Source organism: Cololabis saira, chromosome 21 (genome assembly GCF_033807715.1).
Source record: "Cololabis saira isolate AMF1-May2022 chromosome 21, fColSai1.1, whole genome shotgun sequence".
Classification (NCBI taxonomy): Eukaryota; Metazoa; Chordata; class Actinopteri; order Beloniformes; family Belonidae; genus Cololabis; species Cololabis saira.
The window spans coordinates 8,501,546-8,520,936 of record NC_084607.1 but is presented as its reverse complement, the minus strand read 5'-3'; the positions used below and the strand labels follow the sequence as shown (position 1 = coordinate 8,520,936).

At 38.1% G+C, this 19,391-nt stretch overlaps 1 protein-coding gene across 4 annotated transcripts in view; it reads left to right on the top strand.

The window, feature by feature from the left end:
• The window catches only part of med25 (mediator complex subunit 25), a 33,974-nt gene extending 16,339 nt beyond the window's left edge, over positions 1 to 17,635 (top strand). Inside the window, exons 11-19 of one of the 4 annotated variants that reach the window (XM_061712295.1) lie at positions 4,483 to 4,568; positions 4,642 to 4,699; positions 4,818 to 4,925; positions 7,273 to 7,449; positions 12,098 to 12,211; positions 12,414 to 12,485; positions 14,132 to 14,302; positions 15,091 to 15,211; positions 17,071 to 17,635. In XM_061712295.1, coding sequence (XP_061568279.1) covers positions 4,483 to 4,568; positions 4,642 to 4,699; positions 4,818 to 4,925; positions 7,273 to 7,449; positions 12,098 to 12,211; positions 12,414 to 12,485; positions 14,132 to 14,302; positions 15,091 to 15,211; positions 17,071 to 17,174 — 1,011 coding nt within the window. In that variant the 3' untranslated portion in view covers positions 17,175 to 17,635. Of the gene's footprint in view, positions 1 to 4,482; positions 4,569 to 4,641; positions 4,700 to 4,817; positions 4,926 to 7,272; positions 7,450 to 12,094; positions 12,212 to 12,413; positions 12,486 to 14,131; positions 14,303 to 15,090; positions 15,212 to 17,070 lie in introns of all 4 variants that reach the window. The other 3 variants (XM_061712294.1, XM_061712297.1, XM_061712296.1) reach the window with 3 other exon arrangements.
• Positions 17,636 to 19,391: the final 1,756 nt, after the last annotated feature.

Here is a 19,391-nt window from a genome sequence, read left to right as displayed (position 1 = left end):
TGTGGGTTAGACGAGGGACGGCAGGGCACTCGGCTGGATTTTACAACGATTACGCTTTTATCAGTGCGGTACGGTCTGTGATGGGTAGATTTCCCTCTACCGTTTGTTTCAGGCTTTTTTTAATGAGAAATGTAGAGTAACTTTTCCCCTTTTGAATCCGCCTCTGATTAAACGCAGATAGGGATGTTTTGTCAGTGTCCACATCTCAATTCCTCTCTTGCTTCAGCGAGCACTTCAAATAAACAGCCCATTCGTCTGCACTACAATAAATCTGTAACAGAGTACAGTAGACCTGACTAATGCGTGATTGATAAATCATTTATCCAGAAGTGATGCCCCGGAGATGACTGCTGGCAGTTGTCCCGATGGGATTTTTATTAATGACTCGCCCTGATTGGGGTCAATGACAAAAGAATAAACAGGATGGAGCACATGTCCCTTTTCCTCAGCCATCTCCCTCCGCTGCACGCAGACGGGGTTCAGGTCCTCTCCAGGCCGTTACGGAGTACATTTAATCCAAGTGCAGGAGTTAACTCCTGGCATCGACAAACCTCCTCACATGCATCTCAAGTAGAGACGTGCTGATAGCGGATCACTGGAGCGATATGTTATATTTGTTCATTTTATTCCATCAGTCAATAAAGGCCTCATTTGGACAGCATGTCATATGCATAGTGTAGTTCAGGGGTCGGCAACCCAAAATGTTGAAAGAGCCATATTGGACCAAAAACGCAAAAAACAAATATGTCTGGAGCCACAAAAAATGAAAAGTCTTGATTTTTTTTTTATTTTGCACTTCGAGGAAAAAAGTCGAAATGTCGAGAAAAAAGTCAAAATTTCGAGAAAAAAGTGGAAATGTCAAGATTAATGTTGAAGTACAAACTTGAGAGAAAAGTCGAAATGTCGAGAAAAAAGTCGAAATGTAAAGAAAAAGTCGAAATGTTGAGAAAAAAGTCGAAATGTTGAGAAAAAAGTCGAAATGTCAAGATTAAAAAGGAAAGGAAAAAGGAAGGAAAAAAGAAGAAAAAAGAAGAAAAAAAAGAGGAAAAACAAGAAAAATTATTTTTGTTACGCGAATCTATGGAAGAGTGTTAGGGCCAAGCAGGAGAAAAATAAAAATAATATTTTAGAGGAGGAAGATTTTTTTTTTAATTATGCATTTCGCGATTTGTCAATTTAAACACTTTTAGTTTAGTTTAGTTTTTTTTTTTTAGTTTAGTTTATTTTGTTTTGGTCATTTACATTTTAAGATGTTTGCATCTACACACTGTATATGTATATACACAGGTATAAATATATAAATATATATATATATATATATATATATATAATTATATATGTATGTACGTACACATTTCCCTTTTTTTTTTTTGACCAAAAAGGTATACGGTAGGCTGAAGCCTCATGGCTTATTTTGCCTATCCTTTTCAACAAAAGGCAGACTTCAGAAACAAAAAGATACTAATAAGAAGAAAACGAAACGAATGAACAAAACAAATAAAATGAACAAAGAAAATGAACAAAGAAGAGAAGAAAATAAATGTGGTCACTCACGATTGAGGACAGCTGCAGGAGGAAAGTTTCATAATTTAGACAGTTTAATATGAAGATAATTTATATTAGTGTTCTATATTGATCTATTATTTTAGATTTATAATTTGTTTTAAATTTGTAAATTGAGCTACTTTTTTTTAGTTCCTCATCCAGGCGGTTCCATAGTTTCACCCCTTCGACACTGATACACCTTGACATTTTTTTTGTTCTTGGCCATTTCTGCTCAAACTTCATGAACTTGGATATATTTGTGTTTTTTATAACATGTAAAATGTTATAAAATGAACTCTAAACAAGGAACTCTGTCTCACAGACAGTTACACATAGGAGGCACTGAGTATAGAATACTGAAAGATGGCAATTTCTACCGCCGGAAAGATAAAAATACACCAAAGAGGAGCAACAACCAAAACATTTGGGACAACAAACTTAATCCAGCGCTTAGAAGAGCCTCACCCTGCTAAGCATGCTAATGCAGTGGGGCCAATAAAGGTTTATAGGCTAAAACTAAATGGAGAAGAGCTCTCAGCCTTAAGCGTCTATTAGCGGTCACTAGTGGAGTCCGTTACTGTATGTGGTCGATTATTGTTCTTGGAAAGAAAATTGGAATCAGCCAAAATGCTAATCGGCGGGCCGGATCATAAATCAGAATCGGTCGGTATAATTGGAATCGCTGCCTCTCTAGTCCTGAGTGACGATTTATAATCAGAGCGCAGGCCTGAAAAAAACATGAACCCTTCCCCACACAATCAGCTGTCACCTGAGTGATGGATAGGACATAAGTAGGTGCTAATGTTCCTGTAAAATAACAAATGCATTCATTCATCATTACCTAAACATATCAGTCAGTCTATATGTTATTGCAGATATCTCTTACTCAGTTTTAGTGAGCTCAGTTGTGCAACAGACTTAATAAGAGAGAGAAAAGGAGCATAAAACAACACATTTGTGAAGCTGCAGAGTTTAGCTTGCAGGTGATGCTGAAACTTTAAAATCTGCTTCTTGAATTGATCTGAATGATCCTAAAACACCTCCTCCGCTCTAAATAAACAGCTTTATTACATGTAGTATCTGTAGTATTACATCTGTGGGAGGTCTAGCATGTAATGCTCAACAACACAGCCCCCGCGCGCCGCGCTGCTCCATGTACAGCTCTGTTATGCTACATTAAAACACCGCGAGGCTCTGCAAGGTCCATAAAGAACGGCGACTCCCGGGACCAGCAGGACAGCTCCGCTGGTTAGATGCTTCATTTACAGCCGCTTTGTTCACTGTCTGCAGAAGTAAATAAAAGATTGAATACATAAAAGAAATATAAATATGAAAGATTCAGCACTTTTTTTTGGGTGAAATCTAAGAAGTTGAATGAACGAATGAAAGGAGCTCCTTGTTTAAACACCACAGTAGCCAAAAATTGTACTCAAGTAAAAGTACTGTTACTTCAGAATAATATGACTCAAGTAGAAGTAAAAAGTAGTCATCCAAATAATTACTTGAGTAAAAGTAAAAAAGTACTTGGTGAAAAAACTACTCAAGTACTGAGTAACTGTTGAGTAATGTCTGATTTATTTTTTTAACACAACCATTCAAACAGATAAAAGTACAAAATAATCATCTTCAGGCAAATTAAATCCATAAAATAATAAAATTAATTAAAATTAATAAAAAAAATAATTTAAAATAAGCTTAAAGTAAAATCAAGTACTTCAATAAATAATAAAATAAATAAAATAACAGAATAAAAAAATTAATTAAGCACAAGTAGCACAAAATTTCAAACCTTTGTACTTTTCTTTTTTAACCAGGCAGAACTAGAACAAGCCCATGAACTCATAGAAACTCTGTGTGTGTTTGAGTCTGTGTAAATGTGACAAAACATGCAAAAACAAACATTTTTCCCAAAGAATTACCCAGTGATGTCATGAGATTGACGCGTACGTGGATAAAAGGGATAAAAGAAAAGTAACAGCTCAACGTAGCCTAATGTAGCGGAGTAAGAGTAACAGTTTCTTCTTCACAAATCTACTCAAGTAAAAGTAAAAAGTATAGTGATTCAAAACTACTCCTAAAAGTACAACATTTTCCAAAATTTACTCAAGTAAATGTAACGGAGTAAATGTAACTCGTTACTACCCACCTCTGGTGTCACATGGCGGTCCTTCAGCAGGTCCTGGGTGGGTTCACGTCTGCGTTTAAACCAGTTCTGTTGTCATCACATCACCCGGGACGCCTGTCAGTCCTGGACGGAGAGCAGAAATTAAACCTCCGATCTAGGGCTGGGCGGTATGGACCAAAAGTCATATCTCAATATTTTCTAGCTGAATGGCGATACTCTATATATATATATCGATATTTTTTCTGTGCCATAATTGGGGTTTCCCCCAAAGCATTATAGCATAGCATCTCTGTTAGCTTCATTTTTTTCTGAGGGAAACCCTTAAAAAAAACAGTCAGTTTTAATACAAAGCCTCGTGCCAAATGTCACACAGGTTCCTTTATTAACAGAGGTCTGCACAATATCAAAATGTATAAAACAAATGAAATAAAAATAAACTGCCTGCATATATAGAATAAAAATGCTTCTTGAATAAAATAAAACAAATATCCCTTTCCTGCATAACAATTAAATTAAAATACGTCGTGCAATTAATACAATGTAGACAGTAACAGGCAGACTTTTCCACTGAGGTTGACAGTTGTGCAAATAACAAAACATTTGTGCAAATCTCAAATAAAACATTCAAGTCAATTTGTCACAAAATAAGCGATATCAAAATCATAAAGAAAATGTTTTAATCGATATAAATGATATTGTCTCGTACCATATCGCGTTTGAAAATATATCGATATATATTAAAATCTTGATATAGCCCTACTCCGATCATACTGACTCGTCTTGTTCCTTCCCCTCGTCATTCCTCCCTGCAGAAACCCAAAGCCTCGTCTATGGACTCGGCCACCAAACTGACGCGCTCGCTGCCGTGTCAAGTGCACGTCAACCAAGGAGAAAACCTGTGAGTAGCCGAGCAAACACTATAATCTGCACGAGCTGTTGTCTGTCTCACACCCGCCTTCGTCTCTCAACAGCAACACAGACCAGTGGCCGCAGAAACTCATCATGCAGCTGATTCCACAGCAGCTACTGGTGAGGCCGCTCTCTTTCTTTGTTTTTCAGCACATTAGCATGTCGTGCTGACTCTTTTTAATCTCCCCGCGTGACTTTTTGATGAAAGATGCATAACTGAGTCCTGTCCTTTGAGCAGACGACCCTGGGCCACCTCTTCAGAAACTCTCGAATGGTTCAGTTTCTCTTCACGAACAAGGACCTGGACTCGCTGAGAGGACTCTACCGCATCATGGCCAACGGTTTTGTGAGTTTTCCAGATTATTCTGTCCTTCTCCTTAACCCTTGTGCTGTCTTTGGGTCAAAATGACCCAATTCTTCTATCCTTCTTTCCTCCTGCCATGCTCTCTCCTTCCTTCTTCCTTTCCTCTTTTCCTCCTTTTTTACCCTCCTTTACTCCTTTTTCTTCCTACCTCCCTTCCGTCATTCGTTCCTTTATTACCTTCTTTGCTTTTCCTTCCTTCTTTCCTTATTTTATCCATTCCTTCCTTCCTCTCTCTCTTCTTTCCTATTCTCCCTTCCTTCCATCGTTTCTCCCTTCCTTACTCCCTTTCCTACTTCCTTCCTTCTTTTCTCCTTTCTTCCGTACTCCCTTCTTTCCTTCCTTCCATCTTTTCTCCCTTCCTTACTCCCTTTCCTACTTCCTTCCTTCTTTTTCTCCTTTCTTCCTTACTTCCTTCTTTCCTTCCTTCCATCTTTTCTCCCTTCCTTACTCCCTTTCCTACTTCCTTCCTTCTTTTCTCTTTTCTTCCTTACTTCCTTCTTTCCTTCCTTCCATCTTTTCTCCCTTCCTTCATTCCTTCCTTTCTCTCTTCCTTCCATCTTTTCTCCCTTCCTTACTCCCTTTCCTACTTCCTTCCTTTTCTCCTTTCTTCCTTACTTCCTTCTTTCTTTCCTTCCTTCCTTCTTTTCTCCTTACTTCCTTCTTTCCTTCCTTCCATCTTTTCTCCCTTCCTTACTCCCTTTCCTACTTCCTTCCTTCTTCCCTACCTTCTTTCTTTCCTTTTCTCCATTCCTTCCATCTTTTCTCCCTTCCTTACTCCCTTTCCTACTTCCTTCTTTCTTTTCTCCTTTCTTCCTTCATTCCTTCTTTTCTCCCTTCCCCCTCCCTTGACCCAAACACAGCACTAGGGTTAATCATGTCCATCATTCAGTCGTTGCTGTTTCTACAAGGTAAAACTGGGTGCAGTTCCCACTTTCCTCCACTAGATGGACTGAACAGTAAAGCAGTGAAGACCAGGGGAGCTCCAGAGTAACTAAATCCTCCAAGGGAAATAAGATTATTTGAGATATGACTTGCCATGAGTTCAAACAAAAAAAAAAGAGACTTACGTTTATTTTATACGGCTAATATATTTTATTTGGCAAAGGAATTCCTGAACAGCAGTGGCGTCAATTCAGTCAAAGCTAAGATATGGCAAGGTTAACAAGTCACAGAACTTAACTAGAGTATCAACCAACACGTCCAGCAAATACTCATCACAGAAGTCTATGGAGCTGATCTGTGTGGTCAAGAAAATTGGAACTTTTTCAAATGCAGTCTCGATCACTGCAAAAACTCAAAATCTTACCAGGAATATTTGTCTTATTTCTAGTTAAAATGTCTCATTTTTAGTCAAAAAATCTCATTACACTTAAAACAAGAGTCATTACCAGAAAAAAATAACTTGTTATTTGACCATTTTCACCTGTTTCAAGTAAATTTTCACTTGAAATAAGTAGAAAAATCTGCCAGTGGGACAAGATTTATCTTCTCATTACAAGCAAAAAAAATCTTGTTCCATTGGCAGATTTTTCCACTTATTTTAAGTGAAAATCTACTTGAAACAGGTGAAAATGGTTGTTATTGAGTCTTGTCTTAAATGTAATAAGATTTTCTTTTTACTAAAAATTAGACATTTTAACTAGAACTCATCTCTTTGGTCTGGCTTTTATGTAGCATCACATTTTATAGTTTTAGTTTTATTCCGTTTAAAATTTTTTAAAGGTATCTGTTTTATTTATTTATCTATCTCTTATAATGTTTTTACTATTTTTATTGTTGTGGACTGATTTTTTTTTTTTTTTAGCCTTAATCCTTGAACCTTTATCTTTTTATAAATTTTATATATTTTATATTGTATGTCAGGGTGCATTGGTCTCCCAGTTTTTATCTTTTTGGTCTCCCAGTTTTTATTTGTTTATTATGCTTATTTTTCAATCAAAATGTCAAAGCACCTTGTATTTCATGTACTTGGACGAAAGGTGCTATATAAATAAAATTTGATTGATTGATAGAAATAAGACAAATATTCTTGTTAAGATTTTGAGTTTTTGCAGTGTATAATAACTAGTGAAATCGATCATGTTGTTCTGATTTGCATTTGTAGTTATTCTATATGTATTAAGTAATAGAATAATCAATGCAAATAGACACAGAGTAATTCCATAAATGTATTTAGAAAACAAACATTTACATTTTCCCTTGAAGCCACGGTGTGGCGGCTGCCATACCTTCATACCCAATTGACGCCCCTGCTGAACAGGTTCTGTCTCCGGGCTTGAGTCTTTCCCATAATTACAGCCAGATGTTAATGTGCCCTGTGTCTCTATAGGCGGGCTGCGTCCACTTCCCCCATACCACTTCACCGTGTGAAGTGCGCGTGCTGATGCTGCTCTACTCTTCCAAGAAGAAAATATTCATGGGCCTGATTCCCAACGACCAGAGCGGCTTCGTCAACGGCATACGGCAAGTCATCACCAACCACAAGCAGGTCCAGCAGCACCGAGCGGTGAGTGGGGAGCAGAGGTGGAAGGGAAGGGAAGGGAAGGGAAGGGAAGGGAAGGGAAGGGAAGGGAAGGGAAGGGAAGGGAAGGGAAGGGGGGGCGGAAAGGGCACAGCGATGAGGATGCATGCTGGAGGTGGCTCCAGGAATTGAAGTGCTTTATTTTAGGCCTGAAGTCGCATTGTTATTGACATTCAGCTTTACGAAAGCGGAGCGTACAGCGGCCACCTTAGTGGAAGTTAAAAGGGCAAGCATTAACGACGCAGCATCTCTGCTTAAGTGAGGGACGGGCGGGCACTGTACATTTTATATAAAAACTCATCAGGAAGCGCTCTTTTAATATCATCTTTTTTCCTCTCGCTCTCTTCTAAACATCTCTTACGTCCTGAATAAGTCTCTTTGACATGAAAGTCAATGTTTTAGAGGAAATACTTTTTTACTTTAACCCTCAAAATCATGGCTGGGAAAAAGTGGACCTTTTTGTGAAATTTAGGTTTAATGAAAATGCAGAACTGGGGAAAATATTAATGTTGCAGGACTTTCACATGTTAACCATGTTTACGATACCCAAGGTAGCAGTATGTGTCAATCCTTCAAGAACAGGGGTCAGGGGTCGGCAACCCGCGGCTTTAGAGCCGAACGCGGCTCTTTAGCGCCGCCCTAGTGGCTCCTGGAGCTTTTTCAGAAATGTTTAACCTTTTTTTCCTTTCTTTATTTTTTTTTTATTTTTTCCTTTTTTTCTTATTTTTTTCTCTTTTTTCCTTTTTTCCTCTTTTTTCTTTTTTTCTTCTTTTTTTCCTTTTTTTCTTCTTTTTCCTTTTTTTCTTCCTTTTTCCTTCCTTTTTAATCTTGACATTTCGACTTTTTTCTCAAAATTTTGACTTTTTTCTCGAAAGTTCCACTTTTTTCTCGACATTTCGACTTTTTTCTTTACATTTCGACTTTTTTCATGAAATTTTGACTATTTCCTCAACATTTTGACTTTTCTCTCAAGTTTGTACTTCAACATTAATCTTGACATTTGTGGCTCCTGGAGCTTTTTCAAAAATGTTTGACCTTTTTTTTCCTTTTTTTCTCTTTTTTCTTGTTTTTCCTCTTTTTTTTAAAATTTTTTTTCTTCTTTTTTCCTCTTTTTTTCTTCCTTTTTCCTTTCCTTTTTAATCTTGACATTTCGACTTTTTTCTCGACAATTCGACTTTTTTCTCGACATTTCAACTTTTTTCTCGAAATTTTGACTTTTTTCTCGAAATTTTGACTTTTTTCTCAACATTTCGACTTTTTTCTTTACATTTCGACTTTTTTCTCGACATTTCGACTTTTCTCTCAAGTTTGTACTTCAACATTAATCTTGACATTTCGACTTTTTTCTCGAAATTTTGACTTTTTTCTCGAAATTTTGACTTTTTTCTCGAAGTGCATAATAGAAAAAAAAAATGTATTATGCAGCATGTGTTGCCTTCATTCTAAGGCTTATACAAGACTTTTCATTTTTTGTGGCTCCAGACATATTTGTTTTTTGTGTTTTTGGTCCAATATGGCTCTTTCAACATTTTGGGTTGCCGACCCCTGTTCAAGAACTATTAAAGAAATCCTAAAATAAGGCCCGGTTCTCTGAGGTTGGTCCAAGACGAGCAGCCCGTTCATATACTTGATATCTGATGAAGCTTGTTTACTTGTCCTCCTAATTGTACGTCTTCAGGAAAGCCCATCAGCCCTATATGTGACTTGTAAGCAGTGTTTACTCAGCATAAGGGCATTTAGAGAAGGAAGTAAATGATTTTCCTTCTCCAGCCTCTTGTGTGTCATCACCTACTCAGTGTTGCATTGCTAATAAGGACATGCCGCTGCAATCTTAACGTTATTAAAAGTTCAATTTAGACCTGTAGATAAGGTTTTTCTGTGGAAAAGCCCCAGTGGCGTGTGACTGGAACCAGATTGCAGTTAGTTTTCTTTAACAGCCAGTCGGAGCTGGATGTTCCTCCCTCAGAAAACCGTACAGGTTCCCCTGAGCTGACGGCAGGAGATGAATCACAGCAGAAAAGAAGCGAGCAGCAGTTTTATTAGCGTCCATAAAAGAGCTAAAGTTGTGTGTTGCACGGCTGTTGCCGGCCAGACACGGCGGCATCTATTAGCCCAATCCCAGCGTGATTTGCTCGGATTCAGGAAGATGGATGGCTGAAGGAGTTTTTCCATCACACTCCTTCCTTCCTCAGACTGTAGTTAGTAATTTCAGCTTGGTTTGAGGATGAAACACCGTCAGTCTTCCTTGTCTGTTCCTCAGTGGGAAGCTTACGATCCACCAGGCACCTGCGGAGCCCGGTAAACACAGGAGCACCCGCCGTCGACTCAGTCCTTTTTGAAATACGGGACTTGGCTGATAGAATGTGAAATAGAGCCAGCGAGTCGTCAGAGTTTGAAGTGCTTTATTTCTGAATAATCAGAGCCTTTTCCTTCTGCGACCTGCTAAAATGACAACAACAGGTCCTTTCTTGTCTCTGTTGCTGTTTCTTATATCTATCTGCATACGTGTATTATATTAAAAAGGTACAGTAACTCTCCGGATTAAGAAAAGCCTTTAGTCATCAGCGTCAGTTCGTCTTAAACCATGAAATCTGGTTCTCAAACGCCTCGGCAGGTGGTGCTTGAAGTCAAATCTCTGCCGTCGTCCATGTTTGTTTGCACTTTCCATCTCTTCTCTGACAAAAGACGTGAAAATACAGTTTCACACACTTCCAGCATTGTTGACACGGCGATCGTTATTTACATATAGCAAATGTTTACATTGTAAATATCAATTATTGATGAATAGTTGACTGTTGGGGTTTGTGGAGTTTATTCACAAACCAGGACCTGGACCCCCTGCCAATCTTTGGTCAACTCTGACGAGCCGTCCGTTTTCTTTTCCGGTGGCTCAGAGTCTGCTACGTTCAGAACAAGCCGTCTTTTATTTAATACGAGCCATCATTGTCTACTTCTTTGTAGGGCTGGGCGATTTTGGACAAAAATAAAATCCAGATTTTTTTCTCTGAAAACCCGATTTTCAATTTAGATTTTTTTGGTAAAACTACAAAAGACAATGGAATAAATTGTTTCAAATATTTTATCTTTATTTTTAAAGAAAAATAGCAAACAAATTTCCCTATTGGGAATGAAGTGCAATTGAAAGATACTGTAAATCCTCCTTGAGTTTAGTAAAGTGACAACATTTACAATCTTCTTGACCAAACAAAGATGACTAGAGGAGCTCTGTCTGTAATGCAGCCAGCTCTCTTCTTCTTTTCCAGCTATATGAAAAAGAACTGACGACCTTCTTACAAATCCCGATGGCACGATCAATCCGTGGGTCCTTCACGCCATTCTCTGTATAAAAATAAATATAGAAGAAACAAAAAACTGTGACATCACATTGCCTTAAATTGTGCTATACAGGTGCAGCATGCGAGAGGAAAATCGATTTTCCGATTTTGCTTTTTTTAACATCGTCTTGATTGATAAATCCGATTTAGATTTAAAATCGATTAATCGCACAGCCCTACTTCTTTGTATTATTGTGCTTATCGTGTTCTTCTTTATTATTGTTTTTTTACATTGCTGCAATTTCAAGCGCTAACCTGAACTTTGCAAGTTAATGAGCCTGCGAATATTTCACAATAAAAGCATTTTTGGAGAAGTGAATGGCGTATTTCCACTGAAACGCTGGCGGGCTCATAATTTGAAAAGGATGCAGATTGTGTTAAATTGATTGTTAACAGTGTCGTGCAGTAACTTCAACCATGCAAACGAGTGCAAAATTTCTTATTAAAATACAACGAATGGTGATTGTGAAAGAGAAAAAGAAGGTCATGTTACTCTCTGTAGTTTAGTTAGATAAAGGTCTCGGTCGAATTTGAATAAAATAATTATCTATTTCTATAAATGTCAGAGGATCTTTTAAAAAATGTATTTTATTTTTCTTATCACGTACCCACGGACCCCTTGCAATTACACCACGGACCACTAGGGGTCCGTGGGGCCCCGGTTGACAATCACTGTGCTCACACACTCTTTTATAGTAATACAGGTTAATTTAAATCATAGGGCAACAATCATTCATTCATTCATTTTCATTTTTTCATTTTCATTTCATTTAAGTATTTATTCAAACAGGTTAAAACAAAAACAAAAAAATAATCAGAATACATAAAATGTACGGTATATACCGAAAAAAAAAAAAAAAAAAAACCATAAGCAAAACAAAGTTTAAAGAGACAAATCTATATGTAGATAAATATTTCCTGTTTTAAAGGGTGTAGGATGAAGTTTCAAAAAACTTTTCTAGTCCTACCCCTTCTAATGTTCTGTTTTTACCATTTCTTCATTTCACACAACTTCTAAAAGAAAAGCATAAAAGAAAAGAAAAAGTGGTTCAGCTGAGCAAGGCACTTTGGTCACTGGCTGTCAGTTCATGTGTCCATTTCCGTTTTGTATCCATAAAGAGTATTAATTTGAAAGATTTGTTTAAACTTACTTAGTGAATTGCATATTCCCCTGAGATTGTGTTTAATTTCTTTTATTTGAAACAACTTCTGGATGTCTTGTGGCAACTGATGATGATTTGCTTTGTGCATGATTCATTCATTCATTCATTGATTCATTCTTTGATCGATCCGAGCAGCAGTTGGGTGGAGGCGGGGGTCCAATGCAGCCGGGTCAAGTTCCCCCCAACCAGAACTTCCTCAACAGACCCACGGGGCCGATTCCCGTTTCCCACGGTAACGTGGGACAGCAGGTAAACGAACACCCCCCCCGTTTCTGCACGTCTGCCTGTTTTACAGCTTCAGTTTCCTTCTTGCGCCGCCTGACGTGGGCACTTTGGCCTCCTGACTTCTGCATGCCTTATGGGTAACTCTTTCCTTCCCTGTCATCCTTTCATCTCTCCTCCTCCACCACTCTGCCCTCTCATCGTCCTGCCGGATCTGTCCTGCATCCAGTCTGTGGTGGTGGGCATGCCCCCCGTTAGTCAGGTCTCTATTATGGAGGAGCAGCAGAGGCAGAACAACATGGTGAGGACCAAAGCAGCTCAACATACAAGCCACATGTTCAGGGGAGTCACGCAGCTTAGCTGCTGTTTTTAACTATGTACTTCCCTCTTTTATCATTCATTTAGATAATTCTGAGTCTCTCCCAGAGTTTATTTTATTTGCCACAGTGTAAAGCAGGGGTTTCAAACTCATTTTGCTTGGCGGACCGGATTTGACCAATTTTTTTCTCGCGGGCCGCACGCTCAAAATAAACAAAAACAGTGCAAAAAAACCATCTTTCTCTAATTCTTTTTTTTTTACTATTGTTATCTAATCCAATATCAGTTTAGTTAATTTTAAAGGAAATATGCACTTTGTTTACACTCAAATTATGTAAAATATATTTCTTCAGGATCTTTTCTTGAAATTTCTCGTTTTTTTTCAAATTATGTAAGATACTTTTAATATCATTTTCCAAAGATAAACAGAAACAAGTATGTTTTTTTTATATTTCGCTTTTTTATAGGAAGTTTAATTAAAAGCAAAATCTTTCTTGTTACATCCAAGAGTGTTAGAGATTTTTCCAGTACAATTAAGTGTATTTATTTTTAAAAATTGGCGCGGATATTTACGCCAGTGTGCCGAACAAGTCAGCACTTCTCTTTTAACTGTTTTACTTTGTCATTATCCTCGTATTCAAAATTGAAATTCTCCAAATAAATATCTTCTATCATCTTTTTTAGCATTGATATTTTTCTTGTGAAAATATATAATAGTAGTCAGTTAATAAAAATAAACAACCGTCTACAAAGAAATAAAATCGTCAAATGCATTCTAGAAAACTAAAAAATGTCAGTGGAATAACGATGGATTTGTAGAAGAAATATATTATCAGATATGCTGCGATTCATGGCAATTATTTATGCCTTCCTTTTTAGCAAATTAACATTTCATTTTTTTGTGTTGGAAACTTCTCGCGGGCCGCATGAAAACCTCTCTCGGGCTGCATGCGGCCCGTGGGCCGCCCATTTGACATCCCTGGTGTAAAAGATCCTGTGTTTGACATGAGGAAACAACATTAGCCTTGTGATCACTTCCTAAAGCTCGTCTATCTCACGGCTGCTCTTTAGACTGGTGGACTAACAGTTTCCTACGTGCACACTTTGACTTCACTGTTGAATGCTCCTCCTGCAGCATGACCTTATTGCAGATCAGCAAGATGATAACATGCATGTGGAAGTGTGTTTGTTCTAAAGCTGCATATGTTATTTAGTAAACCTCGTCAGAAAATGTGGGTTCATATATCATCTGGTTTCCTCCAGAAGCTGCGGGCTATTAATCTCAGCCGAACTAATATTGCACTGTAACAGACGCTATATACATCAAATAAAATGGAACTGAATGAATAACACTTTAGTTTAGTCACGTAGCATTTTTGTTAACCGAACTGGATTCACATAAAAATGATGGAATGTGCTCGGCTGATAAGCTCAAATGTGACATTTCTCACTGTTTCATTAACGCATTTAGTAAATCGTCACCACGAGCAGATTAAAGTCCTTATTGTTGCTCTCACACTATGTCATCATTATGATCAATACAAAGGCTGAGTTGGGGGTAACCTTGCTCCACGACAGGCTTTGTGGCTGCGCCGTCAGGTCTTTTAAGCTGCGTGACTTTTCATTCAGATGACGATGAGAGCGGCCGGGCCGGCCAATCAGCAGCCGGCGGGCGGCGGGGCTCCGCCCAACCAGGTGGCCCAGGGCGGGCAGGCCCAGCCTCAGGGGCCCATACTCCGCCTTCCCAACCCGGGAGCTAATCCTCAGCTCCGCAGTCTCCTCCTCAGCCAGCAGCAGCCGGTAAGACTTAAAACAACCGGCTCTTTTATGGAGCCAAATCAAGGCCAAAAGTTTTGCTAATTTGAAAATTAAATTTGAACCTGAAAATTCTTTTTTACAGTTTCAATTTTATTTTTTTCAGTATCAGATCTTTTTTTCAGTTTCAAATCTTTTTATTTCAGTTTCAAATCTTTTTTTCAGGTTCAAATCTTTTTTTTTTCAGTTTCACTTCTTTTTTCTTCGGTCTAAAACAGCTTTTTAAACAGAAATGTGTCACTAATATCAGTTTTTTCCACTGCCAATCACGTGAATATAGTGTATATAGCCTACAGTGTTGAATCATACTTCTACTGATAACTTCTGCAACCTACGTTTCCTGAAGGCAACATGACTGAGGAACGTCCCCCGCCTTCTCTGTTCTGCTGTCACTCATGATGCCACGCCCCTCTCAGTTGATGCCACGCCCCCCGAGCCAGATCCGGGCCAAAAGTCTGAACCTGAAAAAAAAATTTGAACCTGAAAAAAAAAGAAGTGAAACTGAAAAAAAAAGACGTGAAACTGAAAAAAAAAAGATTTGAACCTGAAAAAAAGATTTGAAACTGAAATAAAAAGATTTGAAACTGAAAAAAAGATCTGATACTGAAAAAAATAAAATTGAAACTGTAAAAAAGAATTTTCAGGTTCAAATTTTATTTGCAAATTAGCAAAACTTTTGGCCTTGATTTGGCTCCATACTCTTTGAATTAATGATGTGCTAATAAGTAAAGTCTCGCCGTCAGACGTTCATTTTCATCTTTCTGTCTCTGCAGCAAGGTGGGGTGTCTCACATGCCCGGCATGATGTCTCACCAAGGGTTAGGGCAGCAGTTGGTCCATCCAACACCAGGAGGGGGGGCTCAAATGCAGGGCCAGTGGAGGCAACCGTTGGCAGGTCAGTGCACCCTGTAGAGACGGAGTCCGAATGTTTTCACTCAGTTAGGCATGAAAATTATGAGGATCACTGGATCACTGGAGCAGTTTTTTTTGTATAGATATCTTTATTGAGGGCATTAAAAAAAGAAAAAAATAAGATTTACAATAAAAATATAATTATCAATATTTTTCCCCCTTTTTTTAACTTTTCATAACATTAATTAAATCAAAATAAATAAATAATAAGAGAAGAAAAAAAAATAAGAAAAAGAAAAAGTAAATTGGAAAAAAAAGGAAAAAATAAAATAAATAAATAAGTAAATAAAAACATGTCTATTAATACTAAAACAAAAATGAATAATAAATTAAATAATCAAGTCCTGTGTAAACACATTTATTAATATAGTCGATGATTCAGATCATTAGTCCAATAAAAGCAAAAAACCCAAAAAAGGTCCCCAAATAAGGTCAAAGTCTCTAGTTTTTTTTCTAACGGAAAACAATATTTTTTCTGGAGTACTATATGATCCAAGTTCATTGATCCACTGTTTGGGTGCTGGGGGGTTTTCTGATTTCCAGTTTTTAAGAGCTGGAGCAGTTTTAACAGTAATGTTTTTGGTCCCTTTTTAAAGAAGGAGGGAAAAAAAAACTTATACATATATATAAAATTTTAAAAAGTGAAAAAAAAGTGTGGCCTCAGATGTAATGAGTTATGGACAGATCTTTCAATTGCATTTTTCAGTTTGCACTGCTGCAGACTTTATAATGAATTTAAAAACCATCAGATGCAGCCGTTTGTATTTAATCAAACTCTTCTCCAGGAGATCTGGGTTTGATTACGGTGTGTCCACTGTCAGAACTCGTCTTCCAGCTTGCTCCTTTTTGGTAAATTGATGGAAAACGTCTGCAAGAGTTCTGGTTCGGTGAATGAAATCGATTTGAAACTCCATCTTTTTGAAGATATTTATTGCTGAATAAATGATGTCCTTTTTGGTAACCGAGTCTGGTGCTCTTCTCGATTAGCACCCCGTCCTCAAATTCTGAACGCATTTAAATAAACTAAGTGATGATATAAATATACATCTCCAGTCGAGTTCAGCAGCTTCGTATTTACAGGGTGCTTGCGCAAGTCTTGAAAGTCTTAATAAGTATGGAATTTTGAAACACTGTTTTCCAGAACTTGAAAAGTCTTGAATTTTGTGTGAAAGTCTTAATAAAGTATGGGGAAAAAATGTATGGTAGAATTTTACAGTATGCTCAAAGGCATTGTGAAATGAGAAATAGAAAGGTAGGCTATAAAACGTATAGTTTATTTAACTATAAACTATAAAAAATAGTTTATTTTTTGTTCTTACCAAGTGAGCTAGGTCAAATATGCACTTTATGTGTTAAAATGAGATAACATAAAGATAAGATCAGTCATGTCAAGGACAGAAAAAATAAGATGCGAGTGAAGAGACTGAATTCTACATACATTCATCCATCCATTCATGTGTTTTTATAGATAGTCTTTGTGACACTTGTTTGATGTGAAATTCATGTACTTGTGATTTTCATGTTTTGAAACGTTTTCATCAGTAAAAACATAATTTACTGTGAATAATGTATTCGTTCATTGAATACTAGCCTATAAAAAATTCTAACAAACATTTCTAATAAACACAATTGGTACAATCTCAACCAATGAAGTACGCAGTAGGCACACAAGTATACAAGTACGTAAAGTTAAGGTCTTGGGGAAAAAAAAAACAGTTTTAAAAAAGTCTGGGAAAAGTCTGGAATTTTAATTTGGAAAAAGAGCAAGCACCCTGATTTACGAAGCAGCTCTAACTAGAAATGAATCCTGCTTGAACATTTGGTCTCCTCTCTCGTGTGCAGGTCAGATGTTGATGTCTGGAGGTCAGAGAGGAGCCGTCCCCCAGCCCGGCATGCCCCAAGTCTCCAGCGTCATGGAGGATGAAATTCTAATGGATCTTATCTAATGGAGCGGCGAGGACTCAGGAACTTTGCGTTGAGATGCAGCTCTGCAGCTCTGCAGCTCTGCAGCTCTGCAGCTCTCTTCCAGGAGGAATAAATCCGCTCTGTTTCCCCTCTTGCTGCAAATGTTCAGCATAATTAAGAAACAAATCATGAGTAGTTTCTTTTTATTTTTTTATCCCGACAGGAGTGAGCAGCTGGAGTTAATTAGGGGCAGACAATGCCAGCTTTTAGTTTTTATGGAAATGGTCAAACCGTGAGCACGCTAATCCTTCATGCTACACACTGATGGAGACGGTCAATTATGTCTGCTGAAACTCTACCCATGTTTAAGTTTCATGTCTTATCATTTACGTCTGAAATGCTGTTGTTTTTTTCTCCCTTTTTAATTATTATTGAATCTTTTCTTATTAATTTTTTTTTAAAGAAAATAAAATCAAATCAAGAAGCATAGATAGCTGAAGAAGTGGTTGTAAAGTTTGTTTTTTCATGCATGTGTGTTCGTGCTAGGGATGTTAACAATTATTCGATTTCGATTTTCGATTAATTGCCGTTATGAAATTACCCGATTAAAATTAACGATTACAATTAATCTATTTATTTATTTATTTTTTTCTTTAATTTCACCAGCAGGTATTACGCCCGGACCACATTTAATGCGACACAACGCGCCGCGGCGCGCACATAAAGTTAGAAGAAAGAGACGGATATGTTTGGTTTTAGTAATATCATGCTCAGGCAATGAGTCTGCAATGGCCCAGACGGGAGACACATGTAGCTCTGTGCTTAACTTTTATTTTTAATCCACTCTATATTCTTCTGGTTGTTCTCCGATATGTTCCCCTAAAGCCTGATTTATGGTTCCGCCTTAAATCGACGCAGAGCCGCCGCCGTAGCCTACGGCGTAGGCTCTGCGTTGTTGTAACGCGGAACCATAAATCAGCCTTCACCCGGTACATACATAGGTTTCTCTAAACATCTGTCCCCGCTACAGTTTTAACTAAAAGAAAATGTGTTCCAATACAGCAGGTCTCATCATTTTATTTTGAACACTGCAGAAACTCTAACTTAAAACGTAACTAGAACTTAAAATTTGCTTGACACAAATGACATTATGGCTGCTGCTACTACTAATAGCCTTGAAGTGCACTTTATATTATATTCCTTGTGGTACAAAAATGTCTTTTTGTTACTTTTGTATCAAATAAATATTTGATTAAGGAATACATTAAAATGTCCTTTGTATTTTATATAAGCAAAAAAAATTATGTTTGTATCTCAGATGGGGGAAAAACGCCGCTTATCAACTAATCGATGATCGATCGATAAGGTTATCAACTATCAATGAATGAAATAATCGATAATTTGCATCCCTAGTTCGTGCCAGCCGGCTGACGTCTGCACAGCCTGGACCCTCGCGGTTACTGCAGCTCGTACTCTTAAGGTGATAGAGACAAACTGAAATAGACACAGTAATAGATAGTTTAGTGTCTTTTCCTGCCAAATAGTGTCACAATGTTAATTTTAACTACTCCAATATGTTGTGGAACCATAGAGGGCCTCGCCGCGCCAAGTAGTCCTACCAGATGGCATCACTTGGCCATGTTTCCATTGGCACAATGTACAATGAGGCCGGCTGCATGCGCACATGCCACAGACTCCATGTATACGCCTGCGGTCTGCTTCTGCGACTCACCGTCACACGTGAGCTTGAATATGTACCTGACGGTGACACGGCGTCTGAAGCTGCGGCGCAGGAGAAGCAGACGCATGTGAACTTCTCCAAACCTCGTGCAAACCTGCACCACACTTTTTTTTTTTGCAGTTACTTGGACACCGGGAGTACGCATGCACTCTCACCAACAGGAAGTGATGTCAGACCCTGTCACCTGGGAGATGGAGACGGTTGCTAAGATACAGTGACAGAGGGCTCTTGTTTCCGAGCTTTTGCTCGGCTCCGCTTTCATATGGACTCGCACAGATAGACACTAGTCCCTTAGTGGCTGCTGCTCATCCCTCCCATCCCTTAATCACTGACCAGCCCTCAGAGCCCCGCTTAGCCTCACTTTATCTTCCTCTCTCTCGCTCGCTCGCTGTCCCCATCTCCATCTATCAGCCTCTATCTCACTATGGAGCTATTAGCGCCCGTCTGAGCTCATAAGTTTTTCAGTATCTCCTTTTATTGATGACAAAAGTGTCCATCTGATAACCAATAGTGGTAA